This window comes from Nelusetta ayraudi, unplaced genomic scaffold (genome assembly GCF_046127955.1).
Source record: "Nelusetta ayraudi isolate G7.1 ecotype Tasmania unplaced genomic scaffold, CSIRO-AGI_Nayr_v1 ptg000013l, whole genome shotgun sequence".
Taxonomy (NCBI): Eukaryota; Metazoa; Chordata; class Actinopteri; order Tetraodontiformes; family Monacanthidae; genus Nelusetta; species Nelusetta ayraudi.
Genome location: NW_027466063.1, coordinates 1,462,109 through 1,483,305, shown reverse-complemented (window position 1 = coordinate 1,483,305; position 21,197 = coordinate 1,462,109). Strand labels below are relative to the sequence as shown.

Sequence of the window (21,197 nt, the reverse complement as noted above, 5' to 3'; positions counted from 1 at the left end):
CTGTTGGAGTGGTCTGCGGCTCCCTAATGAAGAGAAGACAAATGTGTTCCCCGAGAGGGAAAACAAATACTTAAATAGTTGCGTCCGCCACAGATCTGAGTCCAGCACTTGCATTGTATTATACAAGATTGTGAATTATATTTTGCTAGTACAACTTCTCTGCTTTGTCTCTAAATCGTCTCTGTCGGGAATGCGGAGAAACAGGCTGCGGATGAAGAAGCGCCAGCGGAGCAGAAGCACCGACCGACCACAATGGAGAGCCGAGCGGAGCCGAGAAGCCGGGAGTTTGATGTAGTGACGCCTTCTAACAAATCTGTGTTGTGGCAACACGTCTGAGGTGTTATTTGCGCACAATATCTAGTGCGCTTTCCAAATCTTCTGATCTGTGCTCGTCTTTGCTTGTCTCGCCCAGGAATGAGGCACAAATAGTCTTACATTTGGGTCCGAGCGAATGGAAACTTAACAAAATTAGGCACTTTATTCATTCACAGTTTCTCTTATCAGGCACCGTTGTTTAGAATGGTGGCTTTGCTATCACACACTCTGTTATTGGAGATATGGCATTTGCAATAAAGGAATGTTTAGTTTACCCTAACCGATTCCATACCTTCCCTCTCTCGAGCTTTCCAGTAAACTACAGTGGCCTGCAAGCACAAACCCGGATACCTCGTTCATCTTAATCTTCACTTGTTTGTTTGGAGACGCAATTGCTCACCCTAAATATGAAACACGCTGTCAGGCGGGCTGGATTGTCCATACCGGGCTTCCTTAGAAATATGGCAAGATGGCAGCTAAATGGGAGCAAGATCCTTGCTATAACTGTTCTATGGGTAGGAAAACCAAATTACTTTAATTCTATTATTAATTCTACATGCTGGACCTTTAAAATGGTCCGCCTGCATGCTTTCCTCAGCTGTGACTTCTACAGGGCATCGCAACTGAATCCGAGCACAAGCACAAGCCCTTGTAACGCAACCAATTATTGACGCGGCCATATCTCAACACTCTTATCGTTCAGCAGCTTAAACAGTCAATCTGGACTCACCTTTTTTCACCTTTGTACCACTCAAACGTTGGCGGGGGCACGGCAGCTGCCTCACACCGTAGCAGAGGTAAGCGGCCCATTCCGATGCCGTGGCTTTTAATCTCATGGATGGATGGTGGAACTGTGGGGGACAAAGAGATAGGAGAACGTTGGCAGGTGACACACATCAGTCGAGGGAAACATCCGTTAACGCTGGCATAAAACAAGAATGAAAAAGAGAAAAATCAGCGTTGTCTGACATCCCGGTCAATACATCATTTGCGTACAGCATCTTAAGGATAACACGGGGTCTGTAGAGGCGGAGCTGGGGGAGGAGCGAGGGGCGTAAAGCATCCCGGAGTTATAAAAATGAAATGAATTGCAGTGCATTGTGATAAATGGCCTAATGGAAGTTCAAAGCCTCCGTGGCACAGGCAGGGTCTGTGAATGCAAAATGAAGCCCGCCTTTCATGTGCCGTATTGTGGTGTGAATCACTCTGCCGGTGACATGAAGGAAGATTTACATACGCACGTTTTCTAAAGTAGCTCAGTCCTTTTGTACTTCAAATATTTACCCGGCTTATAATGAGAAAAGCTTTGAAAGAACTGAAATTAATGAACTGGAGTTTTGATAGACCTACTACAATGGCATTTTTGTTGAAGCAGCTTCGGACTGGACAAACCCAGCCGAACAAAAAATAAAGACAAACGCAGCACTGTTGCTTTTCTCTTGGTCACACATTGGGATTAGAAATGTTTCATTCGTTCCACTGTTATCAGAGTTGTGCCAGTAGTAAAATATAAGTCATATAGAGGTTCATACCGCGTGGTATTAGCGCACTGGTTTGGTATTCCTCTTTTAATTAGCAGCAGAGCACAAACCGGAGAAGCAATCACAACAGAGCGCATGGCTGAAACTGACAGAGTGCCTTGTTTGAATTTGGCTTTAGTTCCTAATTCCTGACAAGTATCTATTTTTCCTTGTAGGCAACCTGCAGCAACCTGACGTATAATGGGGGCAAGTTCACTCTTTGCCAAGGGCGCATACTTACATTAAAAGCCTGTGATGAATGAAGAAAATACAACAATCTTAAAGTCAATCCCGGAGCTTGCATTCAGTTGCGCAGCCAAGTCAGACAGACTATTTTTATCCTGAACGCTGAGCCTTTAGGAGTAAGCTGTCAGTCAGACACACAGCCTGTATCCAACAAATGACTTTGGCCAAATGCCTTCAAACCTTTTGTCCCGATTGCTTTTGAAGTACGATCTGACGAAGGATTGATGGGCTTTGGACAACACAACCCTGTGGTACTAATTTGAACCTCCGTCCATGAGCTGCAAAAGGCGACAACTGAATCCAATGAGAATGCCCGAAACAGTCTATTCTCACTGACAACTAGGGTTAAGCACCTGTCCAATACAGGAGTATCCTAAGCAACATAACAGTTATGTTCTGAGAAGACAGGATAAAAATTATGTTGAGCGTTTGTATGAATGGCTCTGAGAGGCCATATAGATAACTGAGGTGGAATGCAACAGATCTGTGCCAGTTGAATGCGGTCGTAAGAGCATTTGACATGTCATTATGTTGAAGAGGCACTATGAGTCCTCATTAAACGTATGCACATTTCTCTTATTTTTTGCATAACTGAGCCAAATCAACTATTTTTTTTTGCTCTACTAGCTGTGTTGAGTACTCCAAAGCACTTGACACAGTTAATCATTGTCTTATGCTATGGCTTTTCCTGATCATCGCTGCATGAAATATTAGATGTCATGCTGGGGACCAAACTCATGCTCGTGCACGTACATGCAAGCGTCTTTAGTGAAGACTTCAAACGCTTAAAATTAAGAACAGGAAATAGTGGAAACACCTGCCACAGCAGTGCTCTGTACCAAAAGCCAAACCAATTAGGACAATTAAAAATATATATCTAAAAAAATAAATGCAACCATTTTGTAAACAACTTTGGTGAAACTTTGTGATCCTCTGATTTGTGTCACTGTGTTGGAAAATCTTAAGATATTAATTAATCCAGGCAACCTAATTGGTGTTCTGTGCCAATACCACGACAGTCAATTGTTGGCCCAAACAAATATTCATACTTTAAACTTCATAGATCAAGTCTTGAATCTTAAAACCATTGTGCCGCGAAACCACTGCCAATTCCCACTGTCAAATTTCTTTGCTTTGTGCAGCAGTCATATTTCCGCTTTTTGAAGGAGGAAGCGTATTGATGTGTTGCTTTTATTTATTACCCACCGGATCAACCACGTGCCAGAAATGTGATTTCTTTATTAGGCTCAAAGGAGTGCATTAATGCCCCCTGTGAGAAGCTGGTTAAAATCCTATCAAGCTATATCTAATTTGTACAAAAACAACAACAACACGATTAACAATGGCATAAATTTAAATGTATGATCAATCTGATCAATACAGTTTAATCGCTGCCTGCCATCTCTCAGTGTCATGTAACTAATATGTGGTAAATATGAATGTTAACCTAGATTTCTCCCCAAATGAGCCAGTGTTGGACCAGGCACATGGGTCATTTATCATCATCTCTTCGCTCTCATAAAAGTTTAACAGACTAGTTTCAATCAGTGCGCAAGATTGAAAAGGAGCAGGGGATTGAGGAATGGCCCCTCCCTCCACTCATTTTCTACAACCACTGCAACATCTTCAAGTGGAGGAAAAAGTACTGGCTGTGATTTGGTAGGTGGTCCAAAATGCCAGGGTTTTATATGCATATCAATATTATCAAGTCTTTCCAATTTAGTTTCTGGCACTGGACCTGTTAAGACAGATCACACCCATAAAGCCCTGCACAATCCAATAATTCCAATTTCAACTTGCTGGCATATCCTATATCATCATATATTGCGCAGTACACCATCAGGGTTTGGAGTGTGATGCAAAGTAGTGCAGTAAAAGTCATGAAGGCCCAATAATCCAGGTAATTTAGTGTCTGGAGAATGCTGTGGCGGCGCTGTAAATCATGCCCGCAGTCACGGTGACTCCACCACACGGGGGTGAGGGGTTGGGTCCAGGAATAGCACAAGCATGGCAGAAAAATGGCTGCTGCATGGCCCTGTCGGGTGACAAATGGCCGGCTGAGGGTCGATGGCGAAGCCGCCTCCATTAAATCCGCTTTATGTGACGCATGTCATCAAAACAAAGATGATGTGCCCAATTGTACATCTCTGCAAAGTGCACAAACACAGGCCCGCTAATGGTGAATAAAGAGCGCGACCTCCTCTCCATCTAATATTAATGGACGGGGATTGTTCGTGAATAATCACACCTTAATGTAAAGGGGAGTCACATGGCTGAGGCACTCTTTATGTGACTATTAATGATTAATTGGTGTTCTTCAGCACAGAAAATGATTTATTTAGCTGCAAACTATTGTTTGCCAAGAGAAGCCAGGCTTTTTAATTAAAAGATCAATTAATAACTCTACCTCTTCAGCCAGATTTGAAAATGAGTTTTCATTGCAATTAAGAAATGGACTCATCAGTGCATGACTTATCAGCTTACACAGACACCGTTCCCCACTGCCATCTGTGGGATGCATTGTCCTGTTTTTCTTTCCTGCTTTTTTTCCCCTCCCTGGTCAGTAGCGGTTCTGCTGCCAAGATTTATTAATTAATTAAGACTTCCATTCAGAACGGCTCTGGAACATTGTGTTCCTTCTTTTTTATACAATGCAAGGCGTATAAATAACCATCTTAGTGCGCAGGATTGTATGGCTTGACAGCACGAGGATTTCAGCCTATTGTTGGTATAAGGTAGCCGGGTACCAATCCTAATCTCAATTCACAACCAGAACTCATGGGAGCGGGGGAGAGTGACTTCAGCCAGTGAAAAACACATGTGCCAGTAAACATCAGCTCCGGTCTCTATTTACAACTGACATCTTAAAATTTGTTGTTTTTTTTTTTCTCTCATTTTAAGAGACTTGCGTTTAGCACTTTCCTGATCAAAAGAAGTCAGAACAAACTTGAAATGGAGAGTTTGATTGAAATTAATCTGAAATTCATTTGAAACCGTGCCAAGTGGCAAAGTAATGAGTGTGTTTTGTAGCTGTTGGGTTCACAACAAAGATCACAACGAGACTTTAGGTGAAAATCTTTAGTCTTAAGCTACAACTTACAAAGCCAACACGGATGTCGAGGTGAGTAACACATGAGTGGAATTCTCTCTGCTCCCTTAACATGGCCCATGGCGTTTGTCAGTGTGTTTGGAACCATCGGTATATCTTTTTTCTTTTTTTTTCTATTCTGAAGAATACCTCAGTTGGGTTCACTTGTTCGTGGCCCGCATGCAGGCAGGAATCCAAACAGCAATCAAGACGAGAGCTTCAGGGAGATGTAGTGAGATGGATTTACATCCAAACAGCTCGAGGGGACTGGCTTTAACTCTACTTAGGATGGGATCAGAATCCATTTCTTGGAAGCCTTCTCTTTTGAATCGCAAGTCGGACCAATTCGGCGCTTAGTTCAGAGTGTCGACAAATGCTCGGCTGAGACTGTGGACGGCATTAAAGTGCCTCCCGCAATACATTTCAATGAACTCTGGGAAGGAAGGCGCCCATCCTGATCCACCGCCTCACCGACACACGTTGGGAGCTGCACACGCAGCCAGACGCACAATCAAATAAATGAATCGATGAATAAAGTGCGTCTTTGTGACCAGCCCCACGTTGCACCACTGGGCGGTCACGGGGGCGTGTCCACTGACCACAAGTAAACAAGTATCAGGTCTTATTTATCGGGGCTGGTCGGTCATGACTCCCCGGAGCAGCTCTGCGGGGGCACGGAGAGGAGCATGCATCTGGCAGAGCCGGCCTTGAATCTCAAGCAGGCACCGATGACGCGGACTTGGGCGGGAGGCAGGAAGGCAGGCAGGGTCGGAAGACAAGGTGACGTACAGAATCTGAAGTGCTCGCGGACGGCCCTGAATTTTGATGACCGTCAGAAATGTGCCAAGTCCGCAGCCGCGGTTTCCTGCGGGAGTTGGTGCCCACTTCGATACGCGCAGTTTTGCTGGCCACTCACTCCAGATAAGACAAAAGTAATAAGCTCATCCCTTGCTGTGTGCGAGGCGGCCGCGGGAGCCGACTTGACAGCTGCAGAGTTGCGATGTGGCGCGGCAGGGGCACACAAGGCAGGAGTGCGCAGGACGGCTTTTGCTTTGCACGATGAAAACCTCGCTGTGGAGGCAAACAAGAGAGGCTGAGGAGGGAGAAACGACTCTGCCAGGTTAAATCCAAACCATACATCAGGAGGGGGCGAGATTATGAGGGCGACCTGTTCAAACAGGACGGAAATACAAACACAAACACTGCACAGAGGCAGTGTGCACATAGTAGGAACATTTACATTTGGTTCTTAAGTAGTATTGCAGAAAAACAAGCAAACTGGCACGACAGTTCTGTTGCAGGTTCCTGCCACAGAGTAAAGGGCTGTCTGTACCTTCGCACCTCAACGATTCCCACATGTGGTGCTAAGCTGCAACTCAAATCGTCTCTCCCGCTCAATTTCTCTTCTATCCAACTGCTCGGCAGCAATTCAGCGACCGTCAAACGATCATCTGGTGGGGATGCAATCGACTTGAGGCGAGACCTCCGGAACAGCCACGAGCAAATACAAAAGTCGACGCAGGGGCAGCTCTTTGTATCCCACGTTTGGACCGAGATCTGTGCCGAGCCCGCCTCTCCGCGCCAGCGACGTTCAAACGCTCGAGTGTCATTCAGGTCAGTCACTCGACGAAGGAGCGAGCGGCAGACGGCTCTCTCCGGAGGACGGCGAGCTCTCCGAACGACAAGTGGAGGTCAACTACCTTTGATTGGCCCTCTTGAAACGGAGAAAGGCTCCTCGTTATTGTTTCATCCGCGCGTGTTCCGATTGTTCTGCAACGCGGCGGCTTCATTAATTAATCAAACCGCCGGCGTTTGATCTCGGGCAGAAGCTCCCCACACTCCAACCCACCAACTCCTGCCCAGACGTCGTTTCCGTCGCCATCAGTCCCTCTGATTCAGCCTTCGAGCTGCGGTCTTTACGCCTTTCGACGCACACTGTGCGGCGAGGACTTCAGCCAATAATGACGCCCACCTGCAGCGAAGATGAATATGCAAATCCGTAAAGTGGGTCAGAGATCATCAAATTTCATCAGTTGGGAAAGAGAAAAAAACAAAGTCACAGCTGAAATGAGCTTTTTTTTTTGCCAAGTGGGCTCTTTAGCGCAACGGCGACGGGAGCGCGGCCCTCTGGACGAGTGCCACTTCCTTTTGTGCCCGCGTGTGGATTCATCCCGTCTCATCACGGAGCTGCGCTGGCAGAGTGGTAATTAAATTAACGCTATCTGATCAAGGTGTTTTTTTGGGGCGGTTGAAACGGAGCGGGGACTTTCAAAAACAGCGGGCGAGTTAAAACGGCTCAAAACGCGCTGCCGAGCCTCACTCGCCGTATCGTGGAAAGCCAAACGACAGGCTTACAGTTGCGGGAGGCCTGCCGGTATTATGTTGAGCCGCAGCTTAATTTTGTTTTCATTACTTTGGTTTGCTTATTTTAATTAGTGGCCTTAATCTGCAATTAGCCCACAAGTCAACTATACTCCTAGCCTTACATAAAAAAAAAAAAGAAGGGGGTTAGGGGGGTTGTTTTGAAAGCGTAGAGAAATTGTTTGCCTGTATATTTAATTAGACGGTTAACCCACAAAACATCAGTGTTGCTTACGCCTTCGCTGTCCTATTAGAGGCGCAGAAGACAAATGGTGCAGTCACGACAGATTGATGCTCCCGACTTAATTCAATTGGGCTGCTTGTGTGCAAGAAGGATCGGCGCAGACACTCGGCTGCTTCAAAAAAAAAAAAAAAAAAAAGCTCTGTTTTTGAGTGGAAAATCGGAAATAAACTTTCTCAGTGGAAACTGGCTTGACTGACACCTGCAGAATCCCTCCCTCCCCCACAGCGAGAAGCTCCACTTCAGTCGAGTGGCCGACTTCTCCCAACTGGTACCGTTGTACCAGCTGTATGGACATGTGCCAAGGCAGCATAATAACGTCTTTTTTTAAATAAAGTTAATTTCTTGCATCTTGCCATGTAATCATCCTGTCTCCTGTTCCTGCCTCGCCTGCCAGCGAGCGTGTAAAATCGTGATGGAGAATTTGGCGCACAGAGCTCTCATTAATAATCCTCCCCACCCCCCACACCCACGCACTCCTTGGCTCCCTGTGAATGCGCCCTGATGTGAGACGGCAAAGCATGAATGACACAGCACGCCGAGACGGCTCCAAAAGCTTCTCTTTTTGCTGGGGGAGGGGGCGGGGGGGAAAACCTGGAAGGGGTCACCAGCTGACTCAGGTTCTTTCTGCTGCGTCAACAACGGCTTTGGTCTGTCTACTACGTCTTCTTGTGGTCGTCAGAATGACAGGATGCAATGGGTGTGTTTTGCAGTTCATTTTTTGTTTTTTGTTTTTTAGTTTGAAGTGTTGTTCAGAAAAGGTTATGGAAGCTGGGGTGATTGGAACACACTTCCAGTGAATCACACTGAAGTGGCTTCACTCATCTGAGGTGTTTCCTTTGTCAACCCCTCCACACACACACACACACACACACACACACACACACACACACACACACACACACACACACACACACACACACACACACACACACACACACACACACACACACTTGGATAAACAGCTGATGTGCATCTAAAAGCTTCTGGAAACAGCTTAACAGCTTTTTCCAGCAAGCGCTGACGTTGGGTGTAACTTGCATCACTTCATAGAAATGCATTTGCCTTCTGCCCTCGCCCTGTGGAGTACACTGACCGGCCACTTTATGAAGTACAATGTTCAACATCTTATTTGGACAAACAGCTTCATCAGCCAATCACGAGGCAGCGGCTAAGCACGAAGACGTGGCGAAGACGACCTGCTGAAGTTCAAAGCGAGCATCACACTGGGGAAGAAAGGCGGTTGAAGTGACTTTGAATGTGGCGAACAGGGTTGCTGGTGTCGCAACGTGCTGGCGGTCTCAGTATTTTACAACCTGCTGCTGATCTACTGGGATTTAAACATCATGAAGGGTTTACAGAGAGTATAAACATTCAGTGAGTGATTGTTGTGTGGTTGAAAATGCCTCGGTGGTGTCGCACGTCCGATCAGGCCGACTGGTGAGAGTATATGGAGAGGCAGCAGGAAGTCGACTAACCACTGGTTACAACCAGAGTATGTAGAACAGCATGCCAGGGCACCTGCAAACCTTGAGTGTGTTGCGTTGTCGTCTCTGCCCTCTGCTGGGCTGGTCTGGAAACACAACTGATTCACGTTTTCCAAAGCCGGCTTTGATTTCACGGGACCACGCACGATGATTAATGGACATTTAATATGATAATTCAGTTAAGGTGGTTTCGCAGTATCTGCCTCACTGTTAGCTTTGCTCTCGGAGCTCTCGCAGTCACCTCGTCCTCAAAACGCTCAGGAGTCACGATAAAACACGGGACCCGTCATGTATGGGTTGCTTGTGAGGCCAGATGTGTCGCCTCTGCGGAGCGGCGTGCTGGCCATAGCTCAAACGGGGTGTCAGACATTATGAAATATTTATGAATGAAGTGGGAGGGAGCGGCGAGATTTACACTTTGCAGAGACACTGGCTGCTCCATCAACTGGGCTAAACTAATTACTGAAGACAAATTTTGAATAAGGAGCTGTCAGAGGGGCACGGAAAAACGGGTGACAGAAGTGCCACACGAGAGATATTTTGCTGTTGGCCGGAGCCACTTTTCAGCGGAGGCCCATAAAACACGGACGTGTGAATGCAGGTTGGTATATCTTTGGTAACCATCAGACATGCTTTATCAACTAGGTGACATTTATTGTCCTCCGCTGATTCTGGAATTTTGCTCACATGCAGGTTTAAGCTGAGCAGTGTTATTACTCGACTAGGCCTGTTGTGTATTATTCTATGTGCTATTATTCTAGAGTACCTGCCATGAATAGGGAAATATTGTTAAACATAGAATGCCACAGAACCAACCATTGTTCCACTTAAATTCTGCTGCTGGGAGACAGAGGAAGGTTCATCGCATCGGACCACCTGCACGTCGATTCGAAAACACCTCAAACATGTCAAGGCTCCCTGCAAAAATCTGCAAAAGTCTTCAATTACCTCAATAAAAACAAAAACAAAACAGAGCTGAACAGTTTATGATCGATAAGTGCGCATCAGGTTTCATGTTGTGTCGCAAACCCTGTTAGCGTCAGGCTAACTGAAAATCTGTACGTTAGCGTAAAGGACACATGTGGCCTGAGGCCTCGGAGAAAAAGAGGGAAAAACGCTACACTGGCGCTGACACAAAACATGCCCCTGGGTTTGATGCTTAGTCAGTGTTACACTGTGAGAAAATGTATTCATAAAAGACATTGAAACACATTGTCTGAAGGCATGGAACATTAAGTAATTGATAAATCATTATTATTAATGGAAAACAAAAAAGAATTCCGGAAAAGAAAAAAATTATAAATAAAAAAATAAAAAAATAATTCCTCAGGTTGACACAGAGCAGACTATCATCCGGTCTGTACACACATACACAAGGCACGCACACGCACGCACGCACGCACGCACACACACATATAGATAGACAGACACTCTTTCCTTCATCTTATTACACCATCAGCCTCGTCTTGTTTGTGTTGTTTGACTCCAAGTCAGAGGCTGAGGTGGGAAATCACTAAGAAACCTCTGAAGACCTCCGACACTTTCTGATTGGGGTGAACACGTGCGCACACACACACACCTGCATGAGTCAGCCGGAACGACTTTATAGAGGAACTCATTGAAGGAGCCGATGGAAACAGACTGTATTGTTCAGCGGAACTGACAAAACAAAAGAGGTGCGGAGGACAAACTGTGCAACCAGCTGAGAAAGTCACGGTTGAGAAAATGAGTTCTGAGTCCTGCATTTTATTTTAAAAACACTGTCAATGTCAGGTTGGTTGGAAAACGTTTGTATCCGCGCAAAACTGTCTCCAGTGGTAAAATTAGCACAACAAGTTGAAAAGAAACCACTATTCCAGCAAATTAAAAATGGAAAAAAAAAAACGAATTTGAGGGCATTTAAAAAAATTATCTGATAAAATATGAAAAGACTTTTATTCAATTTATTAGCCAAGCAACCAAAAAAACCCTCTTCTTTTCTAAGCTCGGCTAAATGTGCTGGCTGCTGTTGTTTGCAAGTTGCCTCAACAGCATTCACTGGTCAAAACGTTGCAGCCCGGCTTTGTCCGTGCAGCTCATTTATACGCTGCAAAATAATTTGCAGGGTATCCAAGAAAGAATTTCAGTCCGTTGCAATCAGGCTCGGCGCGCAATAGAGAATCTCAATTTCTCACTCCGCAAGGCAGAAGTAATGCGCGAGTTCCGTCCTGCGCCGCGACGTCCTCCTTTGCATCGGAAGCAATTTTGCTGGATGCAAAAAAAAAAAAAAAGTTTGAGAGCTTTTGAAAACAGAGCGTTGACGGCGACGATGGCGGCGGCGGCGATGTTTTTGAGTCTGCGGCCAATCTTCGGGGGGTGTGGGGGGGGGGGGCGATGGGGGCCAATGAAGAGAAAGATGAACGGCTGGTCAATGACACGGACGGCTCCGCCAACCTGTCCGGCGCCGATAAGACCCAGGAAAAAAAGTTTGGCCTTAACACTTGACGAACTGCGGGCGCATTCGGAAAAACCAAGTGCCGCTCCGTTGCTCAGGCTGCGCCAGCTTTGTCAGACAGTGGTGGAAAATCCCGACCGCCGCCCACCACCACCCCCAACCCCCACCTCCCAACCCCGCAAACCCCAGATCAGTTCCCTCCGTCTGGACACTGAAGCCAGCGACTCGCTCCGGGAGTTCAGAGCGAGTGTCGGAAGACGTGTCTTATCAGCCGCTGTTTGTTCTGCAGCAGAAAGAAACTGCGGAGCGAGTGCGCTTCTTTCTCTGGCCGTGTTTGAGTGCAGGCTAAAAATAACTGGCCTGCTAAAAAAAAAAAAAAAAAAAAAAAAAAAAAAAAACTCTGCTGAGACCCGGCAGAAATAATAGCTGCCGGACTTTTCTTTTTTTTTTTTTTTTTTGCCCGTTATAATGAAGCCGTCTTTACGCAGAGTGGTTGACTGGTGCGGTGGAAGCGCTGCTGCACTCAGAGAGAAAAAAATAATAAAGACAGAAAGGAAGAAAAAATCTATAGATGCCTCCGTTATGGTATGGCTTAAAACCAGCATGATTAGCTTTCAGGATGTGACTCATTAACTGGGCCAGCAGGGAATCTGCCTCTCCTCCCGCCCCTCCCCTTCACCCTTCATCGCCTCTCTAAGTTTGGCCCAAAGTGAGACTTAGCAGCAAACGTCTCTTTATGCAACAGTAAAGCAGCGGAACGCTGCTAAGAAGAAAGAGAGGGAGAGAGAGAGGCAGCATGGTGGTTTGGTGGGGGGGGCAGAGATAATTGTCAAGCAGTCATTCCCTTCCTGGTACCTACGAGATGCTGATTTCCATGCGACTACGGTGGCTGAAAACCTCGGTATCATTCATTAATGACCCGACTCCTCGTTACTGTCTCCGCTCTCTTTTGAAAGACTCATTACCTGCATAATGGAAAGGCGCTCAAAGCCGGCAGGACCCTACCTAAGCTGGAATTAATCATCGACGTGTGCGGACGAAAAAGGGAATTCTTACATTAAATATTAAGAAACTTCAATCTTTTGGCATTTTTAAGAACTTTTTTTTTTTTTCATCCCCCCCCCCGAAAACTTCTGAAGGATTCGTCGCCGTGTGCCGTCTGAAGTCGAACCTTTCATGTAGGCGGGAAAACAGCGCGTTCGACGGTGGCAGATAAAACAGAGACATACTCACAGTTGACGGTGACTTTTACTGTTTTGGTGTCGGGAGAGGCGATGTCATTTAGAGCGCTGCATTCGTAGTCTCCGGCCTGGTCCCTCGTGATGCCAGTGATGTTGAGATATTCACCGTTGTCGTGCTTCTTGGCTGGAAATCAGAGAGGAAAAAAAAAAAAAGGTTTTGCACTGTGTGTACAAATAGTACACACAAACAGACACACAGGCACCAATCTTATTTACGTTTCTTTTCGCCGTCCTGCCTCGCCCATTAGAAAAAGTATCATTTAACTTTATGTTTCAGTCGATGTCGCGCAGTGATAGCGCTTGGCGCCAAAGGCCCGTTTGACTTCGGCCGATTAGTGGCGCACTCATCCGTGGGTATTGACGCGGCGGCAGGAAATGAAATAGTGGCCATGCAGTTAGACCACCAGCTCCAGGAAGACAGGGTAAGCGCACGGCTTGATGCACACGTCAGCGCTCCGCAGTTAGCGGCTAGCGGCAGCGTGACTGACACGTTAGCGTTAGCTGGTGGAAGGCAGCGCGCAGACGTTGATTGATTGATCCCTCATGAGCTTATCAGACACTGATCAATACTTTGATGCAATAATATTGCCACAATTACATCTGCGACTGCCGCGCGACATACCACAGAACATAGCGAAACATAGCAAATCTATGAAAACAGAGACACACACAAATAAAAATGTTTGTCATATAGGATACAAAATACAATTTGGCCTTTTCTACAAATTTTACCAAGCCAAAAACATGATTTTCAAACAACCAGCACGGAATCTCACTGTTGTATTTCCAAAATATCTTAGGATGAATTCATTCAAAAAGAGAATTCCTTCAATCACAATATATAGAGTGAAGAAAAAAAAAAAGACTATGAAATGAATCTTCCACCACCTGGAGATTACAAAATTCACACAAACTTAAATGTTCAGATGTACCTTTAAATCAACCCACTTCTACTGCTAGAGGTAAGGAACTAGTTCTTCTCAGAGCAGAGGGACCTCTGCCTTCTCTTTAAATATAAGATAATAAAAGGTCCTGTAACAGTAATTCTTAACCTCAACACAATTTTAATGTTTTGGCTTTTTACATATATCTTGTTTGCGTTGATTTTCATATTCCACAGTCTGTGTATTACATTGCAAACAGACAAACAAGTTCGATGAACACTGGAGCCGTTAAGATGTAGCATCTTGGCAAAGTCAGAGGTCGTAAGAATAAGAAGTGAATTTTCTTTTAGTCCAAAGAAAGAAGACAGCTTGTGATTCATTATGGTGTTGAGTGTGACTGACTGAAGCTTGTCAATCACACTTATACTCTGAGCGCGAGAGCAAATGATGGAGGTAAAGAGTTGGTGCAGTCTTTCTATCTTCCTAAAAACAGCACTCAGAGCAGAGTGCGGATTATTCACCTAGCGGATGGGAACTGGTTGGGCTCGTTGAACAATCGGTTTTGGGTGTCAGCAGGGAGGCACCCCGAGCAACATTTTGGGAAACCACCCCCTACGCTGCTAATTTCCGTCTCGGCTGCGCTTGGCAGGAAATTTATTTGCGCACGTCCGGGGCCGAGGTTTCGCGGAGGGTCGGCGCTAGTTTACAAGAGGTGTGTCGGGAAAGCATGGGGATCAAAGAAAAGTGCGCAATCAAGCAAAAAAAAAAAAAAAAAAAAAGAAAGAAAAGAAAAGTAAGCTGGGAGATCTGACACTGACTCAGCACGGCTCATGAAAGAGGCGCCAGGGCTGAGGAGTGGGAAGGCTGCCATTCCAAGCTGCTCGTCGTCTCCGCCCAGCAGAGAGAGAGAGAGAGAGAGAGAGAGAGAGAGAGAACGGAAGGCTTGTAGAAAAAAGAAGGGGAAAAAAAAACAAACAAACAGCTTCTTAAACAAAACAGAAACACCTCCTCGCTTGCTGCTGACAAGACATCTGAGATAATGTGACAGTTGATGCATTGTCACCATAATGGAAAACAAGGCCGGCTCGTCCTTGTTGATTTAACCGACTTCCACTTCTCGCGGAGCCCGATAGCACGACACGCGGAGGCAGTGTAACCGGTGCACGAGCTGAAAAACTGCGGCGCTCATTAGCAGGGGTTGGGCGGTGGAGGGGAGGCTTCAAATGCAGAGGGTACGTTACGTCAACGCGGGTGCAAAGGCGGCAGTGGTTATTGCAGACAATGAGGCAGTCGGAAGGAGCCGCGAGGCAGAATTACGCCCGACACGTTTCTGTCTTTTGTGGCGTGAGCGCTTCACTGGAAAGACGGGAGACGCCAAGCTAACGGCTGTTAGCTTGGCTTGGCCCCCGTGACACAAGCTACCGGCTGTGTCACGGGGGTGGGGACTTTGCGTCTCAGCGTGCGTTTCCACTTCCTTTCTAAATGCCGCCAGCACGGTCGACCTATTATTCGCTGCAGCCACCGCACGGCTGCACAGGATTGGCTTCCAGTCCCGTTGACCCAACGGCTGAATCGCCTCCAGCTGTTCCTCAAGTTTTCTCCAACGTCGGTCCCACTGTGCTTGTTATCGCAATCAGCGTTTCAAAAAGAAAAAAATAAATAAATAAATAAATAAATCAATAACCTTTCAATACAAATAATGTATGTAGGAAATGGTGAGGTGTGAGTCACCCAGTAGGAGTTGGCGTGGCGTGGGCACTGCGAGGAGGGAACAAGAAAACAAAACGGAGAAGAGGAGGAGGCGTTTTCCTTGGGCCCAGCACTCGCTCGGCAGGGCTCCTCCTGTTTATGAGAAGCCGGCAGGAACTTGGATCTCAGAACTGATATGATTTGGAAAAGTATTAATATTATTTCAAAGACTTTGCCTCAGCGCTCTATTTTTGCACTGTGAGATATGAAGCCGGGTCTATTTTCTTTGAGATGCGGAGACGTAATGTTGTGAGAGCAAATTTGGGTGCAGCCCTGCGCCGCGATGCTGCCTGAAAATGAAACTTTCATTTATTTATTATCCTGTCTGAAAATAAAAAAAAAGGGGGAGACAAAAATATATGCATGTGCACGACTTGTGATGCAAACGACTTGGTGCGTTCCCCAAAAATTCTTGTTTGACTTGTTTTTGCCTCCTGTTAATTGAACAGTGCAGAACCTGAGAAAGAAACACAAACTTCACTCTGGAAGCATGGAACCTGATACTGTCTGATTTGATTCAGTCTGAAGATATTTCCTTCCAGCGGCTGGCCAGAGGCCGTCTCGTCTGCTCTTCACCTCAATGGCACCACGGGCCAGACAATGTTTTTTTTTCTCCTTCTGCTGCTTTTAGTGGGGATCAATGCTATTATTGAGTGGGATCCAACTACTGTATAGGTTTTTTTTTTTTTTTTTACCTCCCGTGAACTGAATTTCAACAGAAAATCGACAACGCGTGTGCCGCCTTTATGGCAAAGTTAGACTCCAGAATAATAACTCCAGCTCCAGAGCCGGCGGGGCGGGAGGAGAGCGCTCCACCGCTATAAAAAGTCTGTCTTTCAAAAGGAGGGGAGTGGGAGGAAGATGGTTCACCTTTGCTCTGCTCAACATTTGATATAAAAACAGGATCTCTGGCTGCCAAATAACCATTGTGCCGTTTGCACCTGTGTGAATATAACAAAGCGGGTTTGGTTTCCTTGAAGCTGGCGGATGGAGAAAAGACAAAGCACGTGCTTGACGAAAAATGAATGGGAATAACGTAGCTGCAGGACGGAGCCATTACGTCTCCCTACTGTGTATTCAGGCCTGCGTCGAGGAAAGCTGAAGCCGCCGGGGCTTTTATGCGGAGAATCATTAAGCGGGCGGAGCAGAGGTATATTCAATCCAGTGAATGATGGGTTTGTTCTGTTTCCGTTCTGACAGAAAGCAGCTGCAAGAACATTTGTGTACTTATTATTAAATGTTGCATGTCTTCATGTAAAGCCCGATCAGATTCAGGTTCCTACCGTGTGTTCGTCTTTGCCTGTGCCACCGCAAGGATCCAGCTGGTAGCGGCAATCAAGCAAAACATGCAGCTAAAGGGGTCCTACATTTAAGTGGATTTTTGGATTCTTCTCTATCCACAGGTGCCAATCAGGGCTCCATTAAAATGATAGAGGTGAACATTACAACCTCGAGGAGGTCTTGGGCTTTTTTTGAATAATGTGCAAACGCTTGGATTTGAATTTTTGTTGAAGGTCAACCATTTATCCTTTCTTATCTCGGAAAACTAGCTCCACATGGTCAGATTATGTTGAGGATAATTAACTAACTAAGTAACTGAGTAAGTAAAACGTTATTCTGCAGCAAACACAGCTTGTTTGTTTCCACTCCTCCTGTTCAAGGACATATATTTTTCACATTTTTTAAAAAAAAATTTTTATCAAAAAATCCCCCCAAAAAAAAGAGTATTCTAAAAAATACTCTATCATTTACTATTCCAGGCCTCACTTTACTGAGATGGAAGAATATGGGTTTTCGGAAATCAACCCTCTGTGATGTCACAAGGAGCACTCACACCTCTCCATGGTTCAGGCCAACATGCCCAGCCAGCTAAAACTGAGCTTTATTTTATTTTATTTTCTACAGATGGCTAAATGTGCTGTTTTGGGGAGCTTTTTCTATTTTTATTTTAGATTTGAAAATTAACATAATAGGATATTTGGAATGTTTCTGGGCAAAGGCCTGCATGTGCATAAATTTGCAGGGAGCTAAAACTGAAATGAACGTGTGGTCTCTCACAAAAGTTCTAAATGTGTCACCTTAAACAAAAACAAACGAGGAAGCCCACCTAATTTAACCTCTTTCTCCTGCTAAACAAATAAACGCGGGACATAATTTGTACTTGTGCCCATGATACTGAGCAGTAGCAAAAATTTAATGGGCCACCTCAGCCTGATGCGAAAACCACTGCCAAAAAATGAGCTGCTAGTTTTTCCATAATGCTTCCAACCAAAACAAACCAGACAATTGGCTCGGAAGCATGACCTCTTTGTTGGAGGTAATCAAACAGTGTAAACTGCAGCCCAGTTGCAGGAAAGACTTATCTCCCCGCTGAGCAATTTTGATTATGACCGTAGGGAGGCGGGGAAAAAAAGAGGTAGAATGGTTAACATCCTGCTACTGTTGCGCAGCCAAATTAATTTTCACACCACACAGAAAAATTATGTGCGTAATAAAAGTCACACAAAAGATGAGCCACCCTGCACAAAACTTGATTAAATTTACTGGAAGAGATTACGAGTAATTTTCTTCTTCTTTTTTTTTTTATTATTTTTTTTACAAAAATCTGAACACAAGCCAATAGACAAAAGAAAAGAGAGGTTACTGGATTTAAGCAATAACCTATGCGGACGAGGGACTTGGACATTAGAGTTAAATTTTATATGCACGCACTCGCGCACACTCGTCTCTTTTATTTAATGTTTGAAATACAAAAGCAAAATCCTGTGTGGAATTTTCAACTGGAGTTTGGAGTTTATTTCTTATTAGTCGTTATTAGTTCGATAAAACTCCTCTTCCCAAATCATCAAGACTGAATTAAACGCAACTGCACTGATGCAAAACCAAAACACTCCGATTTATCTCATCATGGCAGGTGCCTGTTTGTTGTTTGTTTGTTTTCTTTTCTTTCCGGACAATCACACCCCAAACTCCCATATTTTGCCAACAAATGGAACATTTTCTTTCAATTTCTAAGAAATCTAATTAGGCTGCACTCCTTCCTGATAAATGAGAGCCAATATTTTTTTGTTTTTGATGAAACATCTGGATGCATTTTCGCTCCCCGGCTCTAAATGGCTTTCGTATCGATTACAGCGGTAACGGCGGGGCCTGAAAAGGTCACGGGAGCCATTAAGCGAGAAGCGCATCCTTGATAAATGCTTGGGAGAACATTGTATGTTGTGAGCTCAAGGGTGGGAGAAAAAAAAAAGGGAGAATAATGTAACCCCATGCAACGTGGAGAGCGACGCAAAGTAACCGCAGCCATTAGCGTAGCCGAAGCGAGAGCAACAAGAGGCCGAGAAGGAACTCAGTCAGACGAGCAAATGGAGAGACTCGCCGAGGCTCCTTTCACCTGAGGGGGATGTCACTCTGAGCAAATTAAAGAAATCATAGCAAGGTTAATTTCACATTCAGTGCCGACGTCGGCCGAGTCCCGTTGCAGTAAGCAATTTCCCACATTGTGTGGGGGCTCTGTGAGAGGGCCTCCTTCAGGGCTGCGACACACAGATAGGGCGGGCATCGCCGAGGAATCCATTATAGCGCAGAGCGGCGTTTTCTACATCAATTTATCCTTTTAACTCCAGAAAATGGTGAACAACCCACGCTGATACATTGTGTACCGCTGCCTAGTGGCCCTAGCTGAAGGTCTGGGCCAGAACAGGGGGGTAGAATGGAAACCATGTGGATGGTTCATATTTGAAAAAACAAAACCAAAAAAACCCAAACAAATAAAAACAGGGGGCTGTTAGTCTGCCTTGAAACGTGTTCCGGTGGCAGTGAGCCAAAGGAGCCTTGAGTCATGACTGATTGCGTGTACCGCCGCCTCACTGACCTGTAGACCTGCCCGGCTGTTACTTTGTGTGAGGACATATTTAGCCGAATGCACTGCAGGCAGGAAACAGGATTGCAGGTGCTGAACCTGGAGAGACTGCGCGACAACGAAAATAGCTGACCGGGCTGGTGGGATGCACATACTGCCGAAGAAAAAAAACAAATTCATCCCCAACAATCCATTCTATCCGTCCATCTATTTTCTATCAGCGCTTATCCTGCACTCAGGGTCGCAGGGGGGGCAGGAGCCTATTTCGGCTGTCTTAGGGGGGAAGGGAGGGCACGCCATTGACAAGTCAATGTGTGGAGGCAGCCGGGAAGCCATACCTCTGGAGAACTCACAGTCGCCAGCTCACCTGACTTACATCTGTTTTCAACCGAGGGGGGGGGGGTGAAAGAGGAGGAGAAGGAGGAGGACGGAGAGAAGCCAACCGGGACGACTTGCTCTTAGGTGGCACTGCTCGCTGTTTAACCACAGGGTGAATGGTATATTACAGTTGATGTCCACTAAAAAATATCCTTGTACTATTGTTTTGATGAGAATACAGCCCAGTGCTGCAAGGTTAACCTTTCAAAGAGAAATGAGCCTTTTATTCACAAAACATATTCTCACCAACATTGATCTTGCTTCCATGCTGCTTTGCTGAAGATTCAAAGAACCACACAAAGGCTGCGGCCCTCGCTACAGCGCATGTTACGTATGTCTGACTTACACAGCCACAAAACAAGATGACAGATGCAATTCCATTGGCTGGATAGGGACAGTTTGTGGACAGTTTGTGGACAAGCAGGCATGTAAATTAGAATGCATCAACGCCCCGAGGCAACTGTTGACTTCGGTTGTTGTGCGGTGTGTGAAGCGTCAGGCAGTGATCACTGTGCCGTCAGAATGTTGGAGAAGGAGTGCACGAGTCTCATTTTATTAAAGTGATAAACTAAATCACATGGCTTGATTTAGCGATTAATTTGTTTGCTCAAAATCTGTTCGGAGTCAACAAAAAGATACGGGCTGGATAGGAAGAAGAAAAAGAAAGGAATCACAAAATCTCACGTAGCCTTTCATATATTTTAAAATGGGCCAAAAATGTAGGAAAGTCAAACAAAAGGCTGACTATCCACCACGGCTTAACTGCTCTTATTGTTTAATTAACTGGCTTGGCTGCAGCAGTGTGTGGAATTGCCTCAATCTGTCAAGCTTGGCTGGAGTATGAATTCTAAAACAATGCAATAAGTGTGTGAATGAATGAGCAGAAAACAGCGATATAAAATGTAACCATCTTCCATTAATTTATGATGAACGATTCGCCTTGCAAAAGAAAGAAAAATAAATTAATAATCACATACATAATGGGACAACATTGAACTCAAAATTTAGATGTATTATAAATAACGAGATTTTTATTCTAATGAGACAATTGTACCTTTTTATCTGTGGAAATGAGAAGTGAGACATTTCATTTATTTATGTATTATTTAAGATATGAATAGAACTTGGACCCTCTTGTTATGAACAATTATCAACAACTCTCTCATTTGAATTGAAAAATGGGCATTTCATCCATTTAAAAAAACATCTTAAATATATAGAGGGAAAGATAGAGCAAGTAAAAAACCCAGGGAGGGAAAAGCCACAGCCATGAAGTACAACACTGTAAACAGTTATTATCCTGGCACTGAAAAGGCAGGAGGAGGAATTTCTGGGGTTCCTGAGTGAAGAGGACCCACTGTGGATCAAAAGGGAGCCACTTTCCCACCTAC

General features: G+C 45.3%; 1 protein-coding gene across 2 annotated transcripts in view; it reads right to left on the bottom strand.

Moving 5' to 3' along the window:
- Positions 1-21,197, bottom strand: part of negr1 (neuronal growth regulator 1) — a 131,888-nt gene that overhangs the window by 42,364 nt on the left and 68,327 nt on the right. For both annotated transcript variants that reach the window (XM_076022652.1, XM_076022653.1), the window contains exons 4-5: positions 12,926-13,057; positions 1,046-1,166 (exon numbers count right to left, since the gene is read on the bottom strand). In XM_076022652.1, the coding sequence (XP_075878767.1) occupies positions 1,046-1,166; positions 12,926-13,057 (253 nt within the window). The remainder of the gene's footprint in view (positions 1-1,045; positions 1,167-12,925; positions 13,058-21,197) is intronic.